The sequence below is a fragment of the Meriones unguiculatus genome, chromosome 4 (assembly GCF_030254825.1).
Source record: "Meriones unguiculatus strain TT.TT164.6M chromosome 4, Bangor_MerUng_6.1, whole genome shotgun sequence".
Classification (NCBI taxonomy): Eukaryota; Metazoa; Chordata; class Mammalia; order Rodentia; family Muridae; genus Meriones; species Meriones unguiculatus.
This window is the reverse complement of record NC_083352.1, coordinates 90,770,924-90,793,677: the sequence shown is the minus strand read 5'-3', so window position 1 is coordinate 90,793,677 and position 22,754 is coordinate 90,770,924. Positions and strand designations below refer to the sequence as shown.

The 22,754-nt window shown below is 53.5% G+C and overlaps 2 protein-coding genes across 3 annotated transcripts; one reads left to right on the top strand and one right to left on the bottom strand.

Annotated features, from left to right (window-relative positions):
- The first annotated feature begins 144 nt into the window (after nucleotides 1-144).
- Nucleotides 145-14,696, top strand: Ddx54 (DEAD-box helicase 54). Of its 2 annotated transcripts, none has more exons than XM_021633191.2 (20): nucleotides 145-425; nucleotides 3,868-3,997; nucleotides 5,117-5,187; nucleotides 5,570-5,758; nucleotides 5,849-5,898; nucleotides 6,591-6,632; nucleotides 6,750-6,845; nucleotides 7,416-7,537; nucleotides 7,624-7,685; nucleotides 7,779-7,910; nucleotides 8,815-9,025; nucleotides 10,400-10,534; nucleotides 10,878-11,111; nucleotides 11,200-11,273; nucleotides 11,875-12,072; nucleotides 12,996-13,135; nucleotides 13,218-13,331; nucleotides 13,692-13,796; nucleotides 14,019-14,134; nucleotides 14,244-14,696. In XM_021633191.2, exons 1-20 carry the CDS (start codon nucleotides 255-257, stop codon nucleotides 14,474-14,476), a joined length of 2,625 nt encoding a protein of 874 aa, XP_021488866.1. In that variant the 5' UTR covers nucleotides 145-254; the 3' UTR covers nucleotides 14,477-14,696. The 2 variants fall into 2 exon arrangements, with proteins under 2 accessions (XP_021488866.1, XP_021488867.1); XM_021633192.2 differs by having other exon boundaries at nucleotides 147-425; nucleotides 10,881-11,111.
- A 139-nt stretch (nucleotides 14,697-14,835) lies between these two features.
- Cfap73 (cilia and flagella associated protein 73) lies at nucleotides 14,836-22,090 on the bottom strand. Its single transcript, XM_021633193.2, has 7 exons — nucleotides 21,961-22,090; nucleotides 20,200-20,305; nucleotides 19,184-19,288; nucleotides 18,680-18,880; nucleotides 17,194-17,415; nucleotides 16,848-17,006; nucleotides 14,836-15,668 (listed from the first exon to the last, which is right to left on the bottom strand). Exons 1-7 carry the CDS (start codon nucleotides 22,014-22,016, stop codon nucleotides 15,591-15,593), a joined length of 927 nt encoding a protein of 308 aa, XP_021488868.1. The 5' UTR covers nucleotides 22,017-22,090; the 3' UTR covers nucleotides 14,836-15,590.
- Nucleotides 22,091-22,754: the final 664 nt, after the last annotated feature.

The window sequence follows — 22,754 nt, the reverse complement described above, 5'->3', positions numbered from 1 at the left end:
CCCCCACTAGTCGGTGTGGCCCTCAGGCCCCGCCTCCGCTGACACATCCCTTAGGCCCCGACCCCAGTTCTGTTGGTTCCTCCCATTGGTGAGGCCACGTCGACGCCCCGTCCCCTGTGCAGTTGGTTGGTCCCTCAGACCGCGCCCTATGGGTGAAGCCGTTCGTCCCGCAGGCCCCGCCTCGGCGCAGTCTGTGCGTCCCGTAGGCCCTGCTCTCTTCCGGGTCCGAGTTTTCTCCCCCCCTCCCGGCCCGCATGGCGGCTGGTAGGTGCGTGGGGCCCGGTCCATGGTCGCGGTCCGCCATGGTTCCACGGAGGAAGATGAGCTTGAGGAAACGCCGAACTGGGGCTTCCCAGGTCCACGAGAGCTACTCGGATGATGGGGAGTTCGAGATCCAGGCGGAAGATGACGCCATGGCGCGAAAGGTAGGAACGCGGGGGCCCAGGTCGGGCCCTCGGCCTGCGCTCTTCCGCTTGTCCGTCTCACTGATCGTGGACCCTCATTGGGTGCCTTCGCGCGGGGGCGGGGTCCAGTATAAGCGGCCAATGGAAAGTGCAAGTGCCTGATTTTTGGGGTGGTCTTAGGACATAAAATAAAGGAGAGGCCGGACTGGACCTCTGAGAAGCTGGGTTATGAACTAAACTGGTGTTTGCGGACGTTTGTCCTGCTTCAGCTGTGCCGACCTCTTCAGCGCTATCAGAGGGGACAGCAGTAATGAAACTGGGGATGGTCTGGTGTGTGCACGTGGGGACACAGGTGTGAGCACCGAGGTAGGCAGAAAAGCCTACCGTACTTGACGCCCACCGTCCTGTGCACAGCGGGTATGTCTCTTCATTTCTCCAGCTCAGTCAGTGAGCTGCACTCAGTGGACGGTCGGTAAATGCGCAGAAACCGCTAAAGGCAACGAGAACGCAGGTGGCCATTGCCAAAGAAGCGAAATCTGCCCACGTGGTTCAGACCAAGGGTTTTGCTGAGGCCCGGTCCTGCACGGGCTATGGGACATGAAGAAGTTGCTCAACTTTTTTACAAGTTAAAACTCAGCTTGTGGGCTCCGGGTGTTGCTCAGTTGGTAGAGCGCTTGCCTGGCGTGTGCAAAGCATTGGGTTTGATGCCCCATCACCGCGTAAAAGCAGATCTTGTGGCACACACCTGTAATCCTAGGGTAGGCGTGGTGGAGGCAAGAGGATCAGGAATTCAAGGCCACCCTTGGCTATATAGGGAGCTGGTAAGAGCTACACCACCAATCCTGAATATTTTGCTTTACGAAAGACATAAAGGATCCTCCAACTTGGGAAACACACATACTTATTAAAGATCTGTCACACACTTAGTATAAATAGAGCTGGGAGAGTAGCCAAGCCCACACTATAGTATTGAGCTGACTCACCCCCTCCCCCAAACCAACAACAACAACAAAATCTTTGTACAGTGAAACCAGAATACTGCATGGGTAGCCGAGTCAGTCAACTTCAAGTGGTTCAGGACAGCCTCTTCATTCCTCCCTCCCCCACCTTTAGTTTTGGCAGTCCAGACCCAGGACTCTAGGAGGAGAGGGGGCAGGGGATTCCCAGGCAGAATGCTTAAAGTAGTAACAAAAATTCTAACGGGCAAAGCTTAACAACTTGTCAGGAAGGTTATTTGCCTTATATTAATTTTTGTATTTATTCACTCATTACGTTTTATTTTGAGACAGGTCTCACTCTTTAGCCCAAGCTGTGTTTGAACTCACCAAGATCCTCATGCCTCTGCTTCCGGAGTGCTGTGGCTGCACCACCACAGCCCATCATATTAAAGTGGTAGGCAGGGTCTTCTGTAGCCCCGGGTAGCCTAAGATTCACTGAGAAGCAAAGGATGATTTTTGATCTCTTAACCCTCCTGCCTCCTGAGTGCTGGGATGGCAGGTTTGTGCCACCACATTCTTTCTGGGGCCTGTGAGAAGTTATACAATCACTGCTTCAAAGGTTTAAAAATTTTTTAAGTGACTTGATGAATTTCATCAAAAGAAATCCAGTGAAGGAATTGGCTATGATGCCACACGCCTGTCATTTCAACTCAGAAGGTGGAGGCAAGAGGATTGGGGGGTTCAAAAGGCCAACTTGGGCACAGAAGACCCTGTCTGGAAAAGACCAAAACCAAAACAGAAATGTTGTACAAAAACACATAAAGTATGTCATTTATAAGCCAGAAAATAGGTTGAGAGACCAGAGAGGTTGTCCAGTAGATAGGAACAGTTGCTTGATAAGCCCAGTGACCTGAGCTTGATCCCTGAACCCACCTTACAAGGCTGGATGTGAGAGCTGGAGAGATGGCTCATGAGTTTAGAGCACTGGCTGCTCTTTCAGCAAACTGGGATGCAAGTACCCCTGTAAAAGTATTGCCAGATGTACAAGTTATTTTCTCTTACTGCCTTCATCTGCTAACCTAGACCTAGTCCTAGAAGCAAGCTTCTAGCCTCCGTAGGATCTAATTTTTTTTTTTTCTTTTCTCTCCCCCCCCCCCCCCCCCCCGTTTCTCTGTGTTGCCCAGGCTGTCCTGGACTTTGTAGCTTTGTAGACCAGGCTGGCCTCGAACTCAGAGATCCGCCTGCCTCACCCTCCCAAGTGCTAGGATTAAAGGTGTGTGCCATCATGCCCACCTTACTTTCAAATATGGGTGCTTCTTTCTACAAACTGACTTTACCTTCATTGTTTGGAATTAAAGGTGTGTGCTCTGGGTTCCTCTATATTTCAGCCAGAATAGCCTTGTTATCTCTCTATATCCCATACTCCCTCCCCCACGCCCCAGTTCCAAGGGTTCCAGCATCCTCTTCTGGTCTCTTGGGTGCTGTACTCACATAGTTCATATAATCTATGCAGGCAAAACACATTTAAGGAGTTAGATGTGGTAGCATGCATCTGTAATCCACCCAACATGTCACCGTAAATATCTGTGTTGGTTCTCACCACTGATTCTCTGGTATCTAGTAATAGAATCCGGGTTCATCTCATATTTATAGCTTTATGATAGTAGGCTTAGAGTCTCTTCTGAGAGAGATGAAATAATGAAATAAGATTCAGGATGAAATGAGAAAGGGATAGAAAAAGGCTAGGTTTGATGGTACAGGACTGTGATTCCAGTTGCTTAGGAGACTGAGGCAGGAGGATCACAAGTTCCATGCCAGCCTGGGCTGCATGGGGAGTTCAAGGCTAGCCTGCTAACTTAGTGACACTATGTCTGAAGAATAAAGAGTAAAAAGAGATTTGGGGATGTAGTTGAGTGGTAGAATATTGCCTAATATGTGCAGGGGCCGGAGTTCCATCCTGGGTACCATCAGAACAATAGAAACATTTAGTGGGGGAGGCAGGGAGTCTTGTGCCGTAAAGTGAGATAATGATTTTTATAAGAATAGAAAGAAATTGTTATTAAAAAAAAGTAATCAAATAGGAAATGAGGTCCAAGCATAATGGCCCACACCTTTAATCCCAGCACTTGGGAGACAGAGGCAAGTGAGTTTGATCTACATAGTGAGTTCCAGGCTAGCCAGGTGCATGGCCATTCCACAGGCACATCCCAAGCTACTATAGATACACATAACACACACACACACACACACACACACCTACCTAGGTCCTCAGCCTTCAGCGGCTGCCTCTCCCGACCAACCCTGGGTCTTTATACACCCCACTTAACCTCATTTTCTAGAAGGGTATGCTTAGGCTCAGGGACAAGGCAGACTGAGTCCGGCTGGCAAGCCCTGTAGAACTGCCCTGCACCTCTGCCCTGGCCTGGCTTTCCAAAGAAAGCTTGTTAGAGAGTTGCTCTGCTTGCAGGCCTTCCACCCTTGTGGTCAGTCAGAGCTGATGCTGACTCTCCATTCCTTCCCCTCAGCTGGGCCCCGGCAGAGCCTTGCCCTCCTTTCCTACCTCAGAGTATGGATCAGATGTGGAGCCCGACACCCGGGAGATGGTACGAGCCCAGAACAAGAAAAAGAAGAAGTCTGGAGGCTTCCAGTCCATGGGTAGGTAAACAGGCTGATAGCTGGTGCCCTGGGGAGCAGCTGGGAGTGAGGGGGACGTGGTATCATTGTGCCCTCTGTGCTTGGCTACTGATGTCTACTGTAGGCCTAGCAGTGTGGTTTGTGTCAAATAGACGGAGGCAGTAGAAACAAGTAGTCTTTCATGGCAGGCTTGGAAAGGGGGCCACCTCTGCAAGCACAGAAGATGGCAGAGGGTTCAGTGTTGGACAGGAGGGCAGCTTTGAAGAGATGGGCACGAATAGGGTGACACTTGCATGGGAGTTACAGCTTAGGTGCCCTGCTCTTCATACAGCAGCAGCTGCCAGCAAGGACTGAGACACCCCCTGGATGACTTCTAATAGCAAAAAAAAAAAAAAGAATCTGGATGTGGTGCTGCATGCCAAGGCCACACAGTAAAACTCCGTCTCACAAAACAAAAATATCTACAGCTTTCGGGACAGACAGAAAGGTTATCATCTATAATATACAAAGAGTTCTTACAAATTAACAAGAAAAGGGCAGAAGCCCTGAGAGAATGGGGTGAAGAAACTGCATAGCTGACTCACAAAAGCAATCTAGATGGCTGCTTAGATCAAAAGCAAAGTGCTGGGGCTGGAGAAATGGCTCAGAGGATAAGAGCACTATCTGCTCTTCCAGAGGTCCTGAGTTCAATTCCAGGCAACCACATGGTGTCTTGCAACCATCTATAATTTGAACTGTTGCTTTCTTTTGGCATGTATGTGTACAGGCAAATAGAGCATTCATATACATAAAATAAATTTAGAAAGCAAAACAAGACAAAAAAAGCAAAGTGTTTATTCTTGAGAATCAGGGGACTCCAGCAGAGACATACATGTAGGCACAGGGAAGATAAAGGGTTGACCAGTGTGGAGTATGTAGCAAGGCCTTGTCTTAGATGGGAAAATTGAAATGAGAGAATTCCAGCAGATGTCAGGTGGAGCATCCCTTCTGTAGTTTGCTGTCTTACACTCCTTTAACTTTCCATTTTCTGCTTTCTGTTTTTTTCTCTGTGTGTTGGTGGACAACACAGTCTTTTGTCCTGTAATATCTGGTGGCCACTGTGGCCCCCCAGGCCCCTGACCACTCCCATGTCTCTCCCAGGCTTGAGCTACCCTGTGTTCAAAGGGATCATGAAAAAGGGCTACAAGGTGCCAACACCCATCCAGAGGAAGGTAAAGAGCCAGGGCAGCAGACTGGGGCGACAGCGGGCAGTGGCCGTGGGACAGCTGTTCCTGCTCCAGATATCATCTTGCTTGTCCTCTTCTGTGGCTGAAGCCATTTCATGGGGGAGAAGGTTGGATCCAGCAGAGCCCATACACTGTGGGAATCCATGAGGGGCTGGGCTGAAGCTCTCTGCCTCTTGTCATGCTGAGCCCGCCCAGGCAGCTCACAGGTGCCCTGTGATTACCCAACACTTGCAGTTGGCTGCAAGGGAGACAATGTGAGGCTGACAAGGAGGTGCGGGTGCTCATTCCTAGCTGAGAAGCTGGTGGCTCACCTAGCCCAGCCATGCTGGAGCCAGAGCTGACCCTGCCTCCATCGTGTATCTCACAGACCATCCCCATAGTCTTGGATGGCAAGGATGTGGTGGCTATGGCCCGGACAGGGAGTGGCAAGACGGCCTGCTTCCTCCTCCCGATGTTTGAGCGACTAAAGGTGCACAGCGCGCAGTCCGGGGCCCGGGCCCTCATCCTCTCACCCACCCGGGAGCTGGCACTGCAGACCATGAGATTCACTAAAGAGGTATGGGTAGTACCTGGTGGGAAGTCATGAGGAGGCTGAGACAGCATGCCCATTACAGCCTTTGATCCCTCTGTCTCCCTCTCTCCACAGCTGGGCAAGTTCACAAACCTCAAGACTGCCTTGATCCTTGGTGGGGACAGGTAGGGACCCCTTACCTCGTGTCCCAGCTTCCCCGTGCAGGCCTCAAGGGTTCCCTTTGTGGGCCTGAGTTGCTAGTCAGTAACAACAGCTTCACTGCATGTTCAAGCAAGCTGGTCAGGGGACATGTGGTAGAAGCTGGGACAGGTCCCTCTGTCCCTGTCCACTTACTGTGTTGGGTCAGGGTGTTTGGTGAGACCTTGGTTGGTACAGGATACGTCATTCTCTGGGTGCCATGCTAAGGCTGCAATCCATCTGTCCTGCTCACCTGTTCCAGCTTCTACCAAGAGTAGTAGTCTGTGATTGTTAGAGAGCCTACCTTCCCTAAGCTACATGAAGCCAGAATCCCCACTTCTACAGCTGTCCCAGGGGTGCTTCAGGAGAAGTCAGGGACCTTTGGTAATTTGTGCTAGGTGAAGCCAGTAGTTCCAAGCTGAGTCACTAGGTGGTGCTGTGGGTTGGCGGCAGCTTTGCTGTGACTCCAGCCAGAGAGGACCACCAGTGCCTAAGGTTCTCCGTTGTGTCTCAGCTAGGGCAGTACTTTGGCCATTTCTCATTTCATAGTAGCCATTTCTCACTTTGGTACCTGTGGTGTGTGTCCCATGGTGAGGTGTGGGGATGCTGGGTGATGGGATATAGGATGGACAGACTCAAAAGCTCTGTCCTCTCAGGCTGACCCTGCTTTCTTTTCTAGAATGGAAGACCAGTTTGCAGCCCTGCACGAGAACCCCGACATGTGAGTTTGTTGTTGGGATGAGATACTCTGGGGCCTCTCCAGAGGGCGGTTTGGAGGGTGCCGGGGTGCTGGCGGAGCCCTGGACCTGGGGTGACCTGACCTGTGTGTCTCTTACAGAATCATTGCCACCCCTGGTCGGTTGGTGCACGTGGTTGTGGAGATGAACTTGAAGCTCCACAGTGTGGAGTATGTGGTTTTTGATGAAGCAGACAGGTGAGGCCACGGACATACCTCCGAGCAACTGTCAGGCCTGTTCTCAAGGCCCAGGAAGCAAAGAGAGGGGAGGTCACAGGAGAATAGCTCTGCCCAGGGAGACCAGAATGCGTGTTTGAGTAGTCCCATCCCTGGGAACTACTAGTCATTTTAAGTTTATGTCTTAGTACTGAAAAGAATGCTACATTCGGGGCTGGAGAGACAGCTCAGAGGTTAAGAGCACTGTCTGTTCTTCCAGAGGTCCTGAGTTCAATTCCCAGCAACCACATGGTGGCTCTGAGATCTGGTGCCCTCTTCTGGCATGCAGGTGTACATGCAGATAGAACACTCATACATTAAAAAAAACTCTTCTAAAAAAAAGAATACTACATTCAGTGCTGGCTCTCCACAATGGGGAATGTTTGCTAAGGATGCCCAAGGCTGAGTTCATTCCCCAGCACTGGGAAAACAGACACACAAAAGATTAACAGCAGCACATGGCAGTGATTCTGGAGTGAGGGTAGTCAGGGTTCTAAGCTCTTTAGGATAGAAGCTCCTCTCCTGACCCTCCCTGCCCACCATTCACTGCAGGCTCTTTGAAATGGGGTTTGCTGAGCAGATACAAGAGATCATAGGCCGCCTTCCTGGGGACCACCAGACGGTGCTCTTCTCAGCCACATTGCCCAAGCTGCTGGTGGAATTTGCCCGGGCAGGTGAGCCACTGGGGCATGCTGCTGGACTAGGTGGGGTCTGGGATCTTCCTTCAGTGACCTCTGCAATGTCCTCCACACCCAAACAGGCCTCACAGAACCCATACTCATCCGTCTGGATGTGGACACAAAGCTCAGTGAGCATCTCAAGGTGAGGCACTATTGGGCCCCTTCCCCAGGCTAGTGGCCAGGCGGGGTCTGCTGGCCCGCAGCCAGGAGCCCACAGCCATCCTTCTCCCTGCAGACATCTTTCTTCCTCGTTCGGGAGGACTCCAAAGCTGCCGTGCTCCTCCACCTGCTGCGTAGTGTCGTGCGACCCCAGGACCAGACTGTCGTGTTTGTAGCCACAAGGTACCACGCAGAGTTCCTCACAGAGGTAAGCAGGGCCTCTATGGGATGGGGAGATCAAGTGGGCTCTCAGCACCAGCCTCATTTGGAGCCCAGAGCTCCACTTTCAAGGAAGACCACCAGAGGGCGGCAGCAGAGCAGCCATGAGCCTGGGTGGGGCTTTCTCCACACACTGACATCAGAAAACACCAGTGAACTGTCAGTGCCAGTTGTGTGGGTGCAGCTATTGCCAGCATCCCCCAGCTGGTCTTGGCCTGTCTGGCATGCTGTCCAGATCATCTGCAGCAACCCGCAGTGGACTTGGATTTTTTGGGAGGGTGGATTTCCAGTTTGAGACATCCCTGGCATCTAGGCATAATGTTAGCTCATTAGTGGTGTGGTGCGCCTTTGGCCTTTTCTGCACATTCACACCTGTGTGACCCTTAGCTATATGCAAGGCTGGGGAGTCCCAGTAGCCTGGAACGCTGGGGGAGGAGCTGTCTAGCCACTGTCTCACACCCCAGCAGCCACACCTGGGCCCTGTGGAGGACACGGGTGACCGACATGTTAATGGTCCTTTCCTCCCCCGAGCATATGAGACCGAAATAGTAACATTGAGAGAGCGGTTGATGCACTCTCGGGCTTCCTGTGTTTTAGGCTCACTCCTCAATGGTTCATTAACCCACCTAGTCCTGTGAGCACAGGGAGGCTGAGTGATCTGCCCGTGGTGGTCACACAGGATCCTTAAGGCAGCCCGCTGTATACATTGTGCCCGGTGATGCTCCCACAGCCTTGCAGAGCTGGGAGGCGGTGGGAGCTTCACTTACACTGATGCAGGTGGCAGTCAGGCCAGCCAGCACGCTGGGATTCAAACCCACGCTGCATGGCTTAGGCCCAGCCTCCAGCCCTCACTCCTGCAAGGCTCCTCACCTCCTCGTCTTCCCTCTGAGCAGTTGCTGACATCCCAGGGTTTGAGCTGCACCCACATCTACAGTTCCCTGGACCAGGCAGCCCGCAAGATCAACTTGGCGAGGTTCACACACAACAAGTGTTCCACCCTCATCGTGACTGACCTGGCTGCCCGGGGCTTGGACATCCCACTGCTAGATAATGCCATCAACTATAGCTTTCCCGCCAAGGGCAAGGTCTTCCTGCACCGAGTGGGTGAGCAGCCAGACTGCACTGGTGGAGGGGAAGGGCACTGTGTCATGCTGGCAGCTGGGAATTTGGGGAAACTGAGGCCTTAAGCAGTGTTTATTAGTGGATCCTGACAGGCAGCCCCTAGCTCTTTTCTTCTAGTGTTGGGAATGGAACCCATGGTGTTGCTCGTGCTAGCCAGCCCCGCCACAGAGCAGGCGGAGTGTGTGCTGTGTTCATAAATGCAGACAGATTAAAATATGCACGGGGAGAAGCTGGCTTTCTTAGGGCTGTTCTCTGTGTGACTGAGTGTGGCTAGATTTGTATGCACAGCTGTCAGGCCGAGTAGGGACAGCGGTGTGAGGGTGCTAGGGTCTGTGTCTATCACTTCACTGCTAGGCTCATGGGAGACCCTGAGCAGTGTTTCCTGTTGTGAGTCCCAGATCATGTCCTTGCTCAGGTCTGCTATCTCCAGTCACCATGGTTTTCTGCACAGCTGGCTCCCTACCTGGGGGTTTCCAGAGCTACCGGGGAATTCCTCTGCTGCCACCGGACAGACCATGCCCACTGAAACCTGCAAAGGAGGGGATGTGGTGTTTGCCTAAGACAAGGGAGAGATCTGTGCATATTGGCACATGTCTGTGGTCACAGCACTCCTGCTGAAGCAGGAGGATCAGGAGTTCGAGGCCAGCTAGGGCTACATAGACCCTGTCACAAACAAGAAACTAAGAGCTGAACTGTGACACCTGCAATTTACTCAACACAGTGCTGGGGTCATGTTGGGTCATGTCCCACCTGCTGCTGCTTTTCACGCTGTAAAGCGTTACAGATGTTCTCATGTACTGCGCTGTCATTCTTCCTGGGTGGTGCGTCTTCAGTAAAGGGCTGAGTAGCGAGCGTTTTTATTTCAATACACTAAACTATTTTTGTTGTAGCTATTCAGTTCACGGTGTTAGGAGGAAAGTTCCCATTGGGAATGTGTAAATGAGCGGGCATGGCTGGGTGGCAGTAAAACGTTATTGTACAAACAAGTAGTGGACCAAGTAGAGCTCACCCTATTCCTCAGCTCTGAAATTCCCACCTGGTGGTCATCAGCATATTGACCAGTCCTCTGTTCTGACACCTTTAGGAAATTCTGGCCCAAACGTCTTTTTGTGAACATTTATAGTTTTACTCATTCCTTGGGGGGAAAATCTCCCACAGTTGGAGTGCCAAGGACTTTGAGTCCTGGTTATGAGTGGTTCTTGCCCTTCTTTCACCCACTTGAACTCTGTACCAACCTGTGCCCACCCATGCCCACCTATCCCTTAGGTAGAAACAGCACTTCAGGAAGGCCCTGGCCTAACTCTAGCCCTCAGAGAGTTGGGGTCCCTTGCTGAAACTTAACTTTTTCCCCCACAGGCCGTGTGGCTCGAGCAGGCCGAAGGGGCACAGCTTATTCCTTGGTGGCTCCAGATGAGGTCCCCTACCTGCTTGACCTTTACCTGTTCTTGGGCCGCTGCATCACCCTTGCCCAGCCTCATGAAGTGCCCTCAGGTGAGGCAAGGCTGGACAGGGGCTCAAGTCTCTGTGGAGTTCCCAAGCAGGCAGGGGTGCAATGGTCTGGCTTCAGGAGGAGCCTGCTGGGTCTGACCATAGAAGATCCTGCCTACCATGTCCTGGGAGATAGCCACAGGCATCAGTGGGATGGCTTTGGGCTCTGGGTCTACTCTTAGGGCCCTTGTAGCCAGAGTGAGGGGGCCTGCCTCTGCTCCTGTGCATCCTGGGGTCTGACCGAACACACCACCCACGGTGCCCCTCTCATTTGTAGTCCTGGGGGCCATAGGCCGTGAGGGGATAAATTACTGCTACCTGTCGCCTCAGTGTGCTCTGTGGCCAGCAGGTACAGTTGGTAGCGACGGCGTGCTGGGCCAGGTGCCCCAGAGTGTGGTGGATGAGGAGGACAGCTGCCTGCAGACCACCCTGGACGCATCACTGGATCTTCGGGGCCTGCACCATGTGGTCAGCAATGCTCAGCAGCAGTATGTGCGCTGCCGTCCAGCGCCCTCACCTGAGTCCGTCAGGAGAGCCAAGGAGCTGGACCTGGCAGGGTTGGGCTTACACCCACTCTTCTGTGAGATTCTGCTGGGTGGAGTAGGTGAGGGTGGGTTGATTGGCCCTTCAAAACCTGCCCTGGCCTTACACACGTCCTTCCCTTCTAGGCTCGCGCTGTGAGGAGGGAGAACTGCAGCTCCTGAAGCTGGTGGACAGCATCAGGAACTATGGCATCCGCTCGGTGAATAGCTGGAGTGTGGGCCCCTCAGGGGGGATTTCCTTCTGAGTTGGCAGCTTGTTAACATGTCACATTGGTTCTGTTGGCCCCTCATAGACACCCCCTTGATCTGGAGCATTTCTGTGATCCAGGGCAGATCCATGGAGCACCTCCTCCCACTACTCAAAGATAGATTTAATCCCCTTAAGAGTGTGATGTGTTCTTTGCCTTTCAGAGGCCTGAAGAGCCCTCCATTCCGTCTTAACCCTCCCACCTGTTCACTTCTCCTGGGTATTCATGGGTGGGCATATGCAGTGGGGTTTGGGTACAAAGGCAAGGAGAGTCTGGCTAAGTGGCCAGTACCAAAAACAGCTAGGGAGTGACACAGAGCAAGCAATGGCTTCAAAGCCAAGTATGCTCAGTATGAGGTCCAGGTTCTGGCTTTTCTTAGCTGTGTGGCCCTGGGCCAGGCAACCACTTTCTCTGGGCCTCCCTCTAATTGTGCAGTACTGATATAAAGGGTCCCAACTCCCACAGTGAAGACTTGAGTACAGGCCTCAGCTGGCTTAGGGTAGGGCTGGAGGTCGGTGGGTAGTAGGCAATAAACATGGCATCCCTTTTGCAGACCATCTTTGAGATCAACTCCTCCAGCAGGAACCCAAGCAGCCAAATGATGCGCGCCAAGCGGCACAGGGACCAAAAAGCTATCACCAGCTTCCATCAGGGGCGTCAGGAGAGGCAAGAAAGCCTAACTGAGCCATTCGGCCTGAAGATGCTGACTCAGAGGGAGGAGAGAGAGGAGAACCAACTGGAGAGTGTGAAGGTGCGGGCTGCAGGGGCAGGCAGCTGCAGCTGGGGGAGAGACATGTAGGTCCCAGCAGCCCGTGGGACAGGCAGTATGGGGACAGCTCCCCATAATGTGTATGGAAATGGGGCACAACCTCAGCTTACAGTCTGCAGGGGAGGGGTGTGGAGACTAAAGCAGGACAGCCGCAGTTTCAGAGCCAGGGTACAGAGTGATACTGACTCAGATAACCAAAGAGCTGGCTCAGCAGTTAGGAGCCAGTACTGCCCTGGTATGTCGGCTCACCTCTTTGCTGCCAGCACTTAGGCAGCAGAGGCAGGTGGACCTCCAAGTTCAGGGCCAGCCTGTACAAAGTCTTCATACTGAGACCCTGCCTCAAAAGCAACAAGAAGCCCTGCTTTCATAGGGAATTGGAGTTCTCAACACCACATTAGGTGGCTTACAAACTGCCTATACAAACTTACAAACACACAACTAAAAACTAAAATCTTAAGAAAGACAGAGACCCTTTCCCAGATGTCATGGCCTAGGCTATGACTAAGCAGTACGGCCTGAGGTCCTGGTGGGAGAAAAACCCTAGTAGGGACCCTGGAAGATGTTAGAGTCCTACCCACATGGCAGTGGCCCCCTCATGCACCTCCTCCCCATCTCTGCAACGCGTCTCCCCTGTCGCGTTGAGGCAGAGAGTGCCTTAGTCAGAAGGCATAGGTGTATCCTATTATATGGAAGAAGCCAGGACCAAGTGCGGTCAGGGCTGTACTGGTAGAACAAGGCATCATTATTGCCAGCGTCCAGCCTGCCCTGCTCTCCAAGCTATTTTGCATGCAGATGAGGATCTTGCAGGAGTCATCTTCTGGCAGATGAAAGGGGAAGTCTTAGCCCCTTGGTTCTAGTAGGGCTCCCTCAGGCCCCAAGGGTGACATAGGCCCTCTGCCTGCCAGGATATCTTCTCAGAGGTGTACCAGAAGCAGCCAAGGCCAGGACACAACCAAGGAGCCAAGAGACGGAGGGAAGAGGCCCGACATCGAGACCGGGAGTTCTATGTTCCCTACCGGCCCAGGGACTTCAACAGTGAGAGGGGGTGAGTGTGAGCTTAGGGCCCAGTGTGGTGTGGACAAAGAGGGTCTAAGCCCTATTAATCAAATTCCCACTTGAATCTGCAGGCTGAGTGTCAGTGGGACTGGAGGGGCCTTTGAGCAGCAGGTGACTGGTGCAGTCCTCGACCTGATGGGGGATGAAGCACAGAGCATGAGCCAAGGTCGGAAGCAGCTCAAGTGGTGAGTGATGAGTCGAGGTGGCGCCAGTCATGGCCTTCTGTGTCCTTTCTTGATTGCTCAGAGCAAGGTGGTGCTTCCTTCCCTGCTCCGTACCCCTTGTCACTGGCCCTTCCTGTCAGGCCCATGAGGTCTTGGACGCAGCTCCCCCAGTACACACAGGGCTGGAAAGTGGTGTGGGGATCAACTCCCAAGTCCCCAACCTCCATGTGCCTTTTGAGGCCTGGGCTGTCCAAGAAAGGTGAAGGGGTGGTCAAAGAACTTTTGAGTGTTTAGTGCCGGCATTTTCCTTTAATCCTCAGCTGGCTGCAGGTGAGGGAACAGGTTCCTCAGAGTAGTTCCCCCCATCTCCCTTTCCCTCAGGGACCGGAAGAAGAAGCGGTTTGTGGGGCAGTCAGGCCAAGAGGACAAGAGAAAGATCAAGACGGAGAGTGGCCGGTATATCAACAGCTCCTATAAGGGTGACCTGTATCCTGAGAGACAGGGCTGCAGAATGGCCAGGCCGGGTGGCTTCCTGATCCTGATTCCTATAGCGGGGGGGGGGCTGCATCTGGGGGTGGGCAGGTGTCCAGCTGCTGCACTGATAGGAAATGCTGCAGAGCCCCAGGGCCGGGCTTCCTCAGCAGCCCTCTATAAGGGGCCTGCCACCAGTTTGGATACTACGTGTCACTTCCTTAATGAGTTTCCCAGCTACCAGAAGTGGAAGCAGAAGCAGAAAATTGATGACCAAGACTCTGACGAAGACGGGCCGTCCAGCAGGCAAAGCCCTAGGCCCCGCAGAGGTGGGAAGCGAGGCCGTAGTCATGGTGAGCAGGACAGGTGGTATGGTCTAACAATGGGGAGAGCAACCTGCTGTGAAGTGAAGGGATGAGCATGAGCCAAAAGCTGAGCTCCCCCAAATCTCTGTGCTGACAGGTGAGTCCCAGACCCGAGCAGTCAGTGCACCCGCAGGCCGCGCGCGCTCAGAACTCAAGACCAAGGAACAGATCTTGAAGCAGCGACGTCAAGCCCAGAAGCAGCACTTTCTGCAGCGAGGGGGCCTGAAGCAGCTTTCGGCTCGCAACCGCCAACGAGTCCAAGAGCTGCGCCAGGGCGCCTTTGGCCGGGGTGCTCCCTCCAGGAAAGGCAAGATGAGGAAGAGGATGTAAGGAGCCAGACTCAGCCCTGGGGCTTGCTGGTAGCCCCGGTATGGACATCAGAGACGGGTTTCCATGTGCTGTTGTCAGAGTCTCCTACAGGAGCCAGTATCAAGGAGGAGTAGAGTTGTATGACCACAGCAAGCAACAGCTGCTTTTGACTGGGACCTTCATTGGGTGAGGTCTTGAAGGATGCATAGGAGTCTAAGCTAAATAAAGGTAGACACACCAAGTCCTGGCCTGCACCGCAGCGGCTGTTGCTGCTGCTGCTTTCATGTTTTCAGGGTTCAGATGTCATGGCCATGGAATGTGGGCCCTGGCTGCCTCCATCCAGTGTTGAGTTTTAATGTAATAAACTCTTATGGGCCGCCCCTGGTAGAGTAGAATATAGTTTCCTTGGGGTGTTGGAAGAGACAGATTCAGGTAGGAAAATCTCAGCTGATGTATCGGCTGAGTGCAGGTGGCCATGCCAGTGTGCCTCACCTGGCCTGGATTTTTAAACCAGGCTGGCTTCAAGCTCACAGAGATCTGCCTCCCGTAGCCCTGTGATTACAGGCATCCGGCTTCCCTCCAGGTCTCTGAGGTGAGGAAGGTAAGACTCTGGATCCAGTTGCCGAAGCAGCTCAGGACCACTGCAGGGTAGAGGCGGGCTCTAAGGGTGGCATTGTCCTTCTGCACATGGAGGAGAGACCCAGTTTGCCATCCTTGAGTGCTCCATCCCCCTGACAGATTCCTCCACCTTTTGTTTGAGGTTCTGGGAGGGTCATGGATCCTGTAGCGCAAGCCGGGTACACACTGGAGACTACCCTGCTGTGCCCCGAAGAGCAGACACTACCAACAGTCAGCTGCTGCCAGGACCCACTTTACTCGTCTTGGGGTGCACCAACCCCATCTAAACTTGTCCAGTGGCCCCAGCCAGCTGGAAGGGAGGCCTGTGTGGTGGGTGGTGACAGCACAGCTGTCAACCCCACAGGCAGTTTACTTAACTGAGTGTGTGATGGCATGGCTGGCACAGCTCCATCTTGCCCAGGAGAAGGCATATTCAGAGAGCCACTGTGTTGAGCCTGCACACCAAGAAATGTGGAACTTGTTCCCTCGGGTCCCCTTCGCTGCTCACCTGGCTGAACTAGGAGGCAGTGGCTGTGGGCTCAGCCTGGGCAAGGTTGGCCAGCATGGCTGAGAGGTCCATGATAAACAGCTTCACCTGGGGGTGGGGATGACATGGCCTGATCACATCCTGTTCCCATCCCCCCACACACGGGGAGGCCCATGCCTGGGTTGGGTCTGGAAACTACTGGAGAGCCTTTGATGGTGCCCAATCCAGCCCCCCAAAGTTTCTTTTGCTTTGATTATTAGAGTACAGCTCAAACTTGGCCTCTAACTCATGGCAATCCTCCGCCTCAGTCTCCTGAGTGTTGAAAATGATTGTATATAGCACCAATTGTGTGTGTGGTGGTTTGTTTTTTGTTTGTTTGTTTGTTTGTTTGTTTTTTGAGACAGGGTTTCTCTATGTAGTCCTGGCTGTCTTGGAATTCACTCTGTAGACCAGATTGGCCTCAAACATGGAGATCTGCCTGCCTCTGCCTCCCGAGTGTTGGGACTAAAGGCATGCGCCACTATACCAGGCTCCACCAAATGATTTCTAACCAGACACTTTGCAGCTTTCTAGCTGGCTGTCTGCCAGGCTGGTGTCCCACACACATCAGGTCGTGTTTCCCTTGGATCAGGCTAGTTTGTTGGCTTGTAACCTGTCTTCATAGTGTCCTCGATTTGTGCTAATTGTTCATGTATATGATCTTAACAGACACCTATAGGCCATGACCTGGGAGCACACTCGCTGCAGCCTCTGGGACCCTCTTCATGTCTGTCATCTGGGAAAATATTGACACAGCACCAAGATCCTTTGTCACAGCAGTGACAGTGAGGCCAGGTGTCAGTTCACTGCCCTGGCCAGCCTGACAGTAATTCCTGGCCTGGACAGTGGTGGACAGGGGAGACCAGCACCCTCCTCCAAGCCTCCTTCACAGGAGCAGAGGAGGGCCAGACACCTGTCCTCCTCCCAGCCCTCAGAGGATGGAGGGGGAGGAGTTCAGGGTCATCTTCTCCAGTCAGCCTGGGCTATATGAGACCCCGACAGAAACAGCCTGGCTAACATGCCCTGAGACTTAGCGTGTGTTAACTCAAGGGCCAGGGCAATTCATGGGTGAATCTAACCAGCCCGGCAAGGGACGCAGACCCACTGACACTCCTGGCAGTTACAATCCTGAGTGGTTTTCTGGCCACGTAGCGGGTCAACTATAAGGAACTCACACCTGTAAAGGGCCCTGAACATCGAGGTGTCCCAACCTCAAGTGCGGCTTCCCAAACAGGCAGAGGGCCTCACCTCCTCCAGCTGCCCCTCGGTGTCCTCCACGTCCAAGGCTCGCGGCTGACTCTGGCGCAGGCGCACAAGCTGGTACAGGTTGAGGGCAGACATCCGAGTGCGTCCCAGGAGCAGCGTCTTGGCCGCTGCTGTGTTCTGGATTTGAGTCCACTTGGATTCCTACAGAAACACACACCCAGATCACTGAGTTGGGACCTGGCCCTGGGGTTGGGGAGGCCCCATCCACCTGACAGGTGCGTTCTGTGGGCCCGGGACAAACACTGTCTCTGGTACCCAGTGGTGATGTGTGCCCCAGCCCCTCGGTTAGCACAGCGGGTGGGTCCTCGCCAGGCCCAGGGACGCGCACCCACTGCAGAGTGCGCTCTCGCGCTGCCTCCAACTGCTCGAGCAGCTGCGCGCGCTGCTGGCCCAGACGCAACAGCTCATCCTCCTTGGCTTCCCGCAGACGATTCAGCTGCACACGGGTCGTGTCCAGCTCCACCTGTCGCTTGCTCTCCGCCAGCTTCAGTGCCTCCTGTGTGTCTGCCAGGCCATCGAAGCGTGCCACCAGTTCCTGAACCTCCTGAAACTGGAGGGTGGAGGGTGGGGGGAGACGACTCACTCATTCACATGGCCTGCAGTCCTTCGCTCCCCACCTGGCTTGCCGATATGCCCTGGGGGCGTCCCCAGTCCCAGATGTGCCATGGGACACCTCAGGCCCTGAAGTGAGGAGAAGCAGGAGCCGTTGGATAGGGATTTGAACCCTGTCCATGCCCTTCCTGCCTCCATGATTAAGCCTAGCTAATCTGATTAGGCTCCACAATTTGTCGTTGACACCACTTCATTATTCACTCATCGAGCATTGTAGCTGAAGCCTGGAATGCTAGCATTTGAGAGACTGAGGCAGGAGGGTTGCTTGGAGCTTGAGGCCAGCCTCCACTATGTATTGAGTACCTGGTTAGCTTGGGCCAGTTAGCCTGTCTCAGTGAGTGAATGAATGAATGAGTGAATGAAAAATAGAGCCAGGCAGGGTGGCAGCACAAGGCTGAGGTAGGAGAATTAAGAGGTGAATGTTGGGGCTGGAAAGATAGTTCAGAACTGGCTCTCCTGCAGAGGACCCAGGTTCAATTCCCAGTACCCACATGGCAGCTCACAATTGTCTCTAACTCCAGTTTCAGGGGATCTATGGCATGAGGTATGCACAAGGTACACATATTTGTGCCTGGGAGTTGAAGGCTGGGGTGTGGTGGCACACGCAGATCTCTGAGTTCTCAAAGGCCAGTCTGGCTTACAGAGTTCCAGGATAGGCAGGGTTGCACACAGGGCTATACAGGAAACCCTGCGGCAGGGATGGAGGTGTCAGGGGAGGACTGGACAACAAGAGTTGAAGGTTGGCCTTCACTGTGTATGGAGTCCCAGACCAGCCGTGTCTCAAAAATCAAACCAAACCCATATCAGTAAATCAACCACACGCATTTCTCCCTCAATCCAACTTTCCACAAATCATAATAAAATTTTATATTGTTCTCTGTCCTCTCTCTGCCTCTCGCTGTCTCTGTGTTTCTCTCTGTCTGTCTCTGTCTCTGTGTCTGTCTGTGTGTCTGTCTCTCTCACACACACACTTGCTTTACTTCATGACCCTGAGTGCAAGTGAACTTTTTGGAACCGTTTTTTGACCTGTAAAATGGGGTTGACAATAACAGGACCCAGTTGACCAGACTTAGGGGATGACTGGAGATCGAAGTGCATCTCTGGTAGACAGTGAGCGATCAGTAAGTGCTGTCTCTTGTATACAGTCAGAGTTCGACAGTGCGCCTGAATAGAGCGGTCTCCTGGCTCTCAGCTCGGCTCACCTCCGGCAGGTGTTCCAGCACGCGCTCCAGGAGGCGCGCACAGGGCTCCAGGCGCCGCAGCCTCCGCTGCAGCCGCTCGCGCTCCTGCCGCAGCTCCTCCAGCTGTGCGCGCAGCCGCAGCGCCTCTGCCTCCTGATGGCGCGCTCCTTGGCTCTCCTCTGTGGCTCTCCGCTGTGCGCGACCCCTTCGGGCCTCTGCGTCCTGGGAAGGAGGATGGCGATCTAGGAGTCTCAGGACTTTGGGGCTTTTGGCGCTCTCCCGCCTCCACCAAACAGCAACATTTGCGCTCTAAGCCACGCGAACTGTGATTCAGGCTCCTCGCTCATCCTCCACCCTCTGGCAATCTGGTCTGTCCCACTGCACTCCGCCCCCACCCCAACACACACACACACACACACACACACACACACACACACACACACACGGCTTTCCTAGATTGGGGCCGTTCTAGGGTGGCAATTAGGAGTCCCTGAGACCTACCTCTGGCCCTCAGCGTCCACTGACCTGGAGAAATTTGTCAAATCGGATGAAAGACCCCTTCAGCTCCTGCTCTTTCTGCTCCAGCTGTGCCCAGCGCTGCTTCAGGGTGGCCATCGTGCTGCGAAACTCCTTGGGGCAGGGTGCAGTTAGAAGTGCGTGTGTGCGTGTGTGCGTGTGTGCGTGTGTGCGTGTGCGTGTGTGTGTGTGTGTGTGTGTGTGTGTGTGTGTGTGTGTAAGGTCACCTAATGTTTCACCCAATGCTCCCAGCTGCAGCTGCTCCCCTGCTCACGCACAACACCCTCCTGTGGGCCCTGAATGCTCTCCTCCTCTGTCCTCCCAACCCCTTCTCACCTCCTCTCTTCCAAACACTGCATATTCCAGCCACCTGATCCCCTGAGCTTTAATATATATAATGTTTTAAATTGTGTATATTTAGGGGAGGGCTGTGTGCATGTGAGCGCAGTGGCCTTAGAGGCCAGAAGAGGGCGTCTGGTCCCCTAGAGCAGGAGTTAGAGGCTGTTGTGAACTACCTGATGTAAGTGCAGGGATTTGAACTCTGCTCCCCTAAAAGAGAAGCCAGCGCTGTTAACTGACGACCCTCCAGCCCCATGATTCTCTGTACTTTCTCCTTAAATTCCGATTTTTGTGCCCCTTTCCTGCTTCTTTCGCCTTTGCTGCATTATCTGGCTTACGTCTCTAAGCCTCACTTCTTCCGGGAAGCCGTGTCTGTCTACTCCATTGGGAAGTAGAGGTTCCCCCTCACCAGACTTCAACAACCCTTGCCCAGTGCTTTCTCATACAGCAACCCCCACCCAACACCTATTTTCCTCTCCAGACTGAAACCCTAAAGGTCAAGGGCCAGTGCAGAGTCCAGCACACAGTAGGTGCTCATTACACACGCATGCCTTTGTACCGAGTCTTCTCACCAGATATTCCTTCAACAGAGGAGGCCATCAGGGCTCACCCAAGACTGTGGAACCCCCATTGGGCACCACCAATGTGTGTCTGGGGGCCCCCAAATTTTAGCAACTGAGGCTCACCTCCTTCTGGTGCTGCAGAGCCTGGTCTGCGGCTGCTAGCTCTTGTTTCTTCTCCCATAGACGAAGCAGGGGTAGAAAGAGTTCTACGTTCTGCTCTAGAGGCTTCCTGAAGGAACCCAAAGGGGAGGAGGTAACAAGAAGCAAGAGGAAGGGGAAGACTCCCTGAGGGTGCTGGAATGGCCCCACTCACTGCTTACTGAGTCTGCTTCGGTTTTAAAAGGTCTAATGTAGGGCCAGGCTAGCCTGGGCTAGCCTTGAACTCTTGATCCTCAAGCCTCTACCTTTTGAGTGTTAGAATGACAGGCATGAGGCTGGCACACCTACTAGCTACTGAATTTTTGATCACCAGTTTGCTGAGTACTTTTTTCTGGTCCAGGCAATCTGTCCCAGTTCAACCATCAAGAAGACAGACAGAAGCCAGGCGCGGTAGTGCACACTTGTAATCCCAGCACTTGGGGAGGCAGAGGCAGGTGGATCTCTGTGAGTTTGAGGCCAGCCTGGCCTACAAAGTGAGTCTGGGACAGCCAAAGCTACACAGAGAAACCCTGTCTCAAAAAAACCAACCAACCAAACCAAACCAACACAACAAAAAGCCCAGATACATGGAAACCCATGTTGCTGGGAGCTGTACTCTCCTAAGGACCACAGACAGCTAAGAAGGATGATAGTTGCAAGCACTGCTCGGACACGGTGGGCCCTGAGAGGTAAAGTTCAGTAGACCAGAGACAGCTTTCAATAATGGAGTCAGGAAGTCCCTCTGGACAAAGGACACTGGGACAGGGCACTGGCAACCTTAGGGAACAGAGTCCAGGCCAATGGAACGGCCAAGAAACATCCAGGCTCCCAGCAAAACACCCGGGTATGTTGAAGGAGAAAGGAGATGACAGGTGCAAAATAAAATCTACTACAAGGTTAGCTACAAGGTTAGCTGTGTCGGGCCATGGAGAAAGAAGACTTTGACCCTTAGTGAGACAGGAGCCATGGGCAAGTTTTGAGTGGAGCAGAAAACCTTTGTGGCTTCCATAGGGAGCTGGGGACAGTGGGTGCTCAGTGATGGGGCCTAGGGTACTCCACAAAAAAAAAAAAAAGAAAATGTTGTTCTCATCAGGCTACAGATTGACAGCAGAGCCGATGGAGCAGGGCAGCGTGGGAAAGGAGTAGAGGCGACCTCAGAAGCTGGAAGGGTGTCACTTTGAGGATGACTATAGGAGGAGCAGGTGGGGTGGTAGTGACAGATTCCTCCTCTGACCACACAGAGTAGAAGCATTCTTCTGTGGGGAGCCGTCCAAGAGAAGCTGGGTGTGGGAGCCTGGCTCTCCTGGGAGGACGGGAGTCTGACATCTCACTCAACAAAGCTTGCCGAGCTCTGAGACGGTCCCACTGCCCCCAGAGCTGACATCCTTAAAATGCAGCTTCTCCTCTGGACAGTGGCTTGTAGGAAAATTCCTTTCCACCCTGGTTCAAGGATTTCATCTTTGTGAGATGCTGGCCAGGGCTGGGGGCGGGGCAGGGGGGGGCAGGAATCAGGCCAGCCATCCCAGAAGCTCAGAGATTGGCCTACCACTGGCCAGCTTAGCTCTAACTTGCTCGCTGTGAACTTGTGGGGAGGCCTGTCTGAGTTACAGATTCTCTTAGGGCCTTTGCACCCCACCCCAAGACTGCCCAAAGGAATGAGGCCGCAGGAACACGAGGAGAAGGGATGGGCTCTCTTTTTGCTCCCCCTCTGTCTCACCCCATGCACCCCTTCCTCGTACAACTCACTTAGGCACTTTCTCTCGGAGGGCCAGTCGGAAATACTCCTCCCAGGCTACCGCCATTTGTCTACAGGTGTCTTAGCACAGGCCAAGGGGATTGAACTGGAGAGTACCGCTCTGCCTGGAGCTAGCAGAAGTCCAAGGCTGAGCAAGCCCTGGTTGCCTGGACAGCCAACAGCGCAACATTCCGTTGCCAGGCTGCAGCTTAGGACCCACCCCTGCAGGGACAGACAGCAGCCAGGAAGGGAGGGGACGGCTATCTCCTATCTAAATTTGGAGACAGTGGACAGGACATGGGTCTTGGGTCAATATTTCCTTTTCCGGGAGGCCTGTGTCTGGCCAAGCCCTCTTCCCAGCCAGGTAGAGTCGGGCATCACTATGCGACAGTATGCTTCTTCAATCACACCAGAGAATAATTGGAGCTGGAGTGGGGCTCACCTCTCACTTGGTGTATGCAAGGCCCTGGGTTCCATCTCCAAAAGAGTAATTATTGAGTGCTCCCTGTTTTCCCAGCCTTATGTACTGCCGGCCATTCCCGGGAAAATTGTTGAGGGGCTCCAGTGCTTTAAGCTCCCATGTCCATGTTGCTGATGGGGCTACCCTGACCGTGTCTCATGAGCCCCCGAAGCTCAGCTCCCTGTTTTCCCAGCCTTATGTACTGCCGGCCATTCCCGGGAAAATTGTTGAGGGGCTCCAGTGCTTTAAGCTCCCATGTCCATGTTGCTGATGGGGCTACCCTGACCGTGTCTCATGAGCCCCCGAAGCTCAGCTCCCCTCAGCATCGTGATTCCAGTCCTGTGC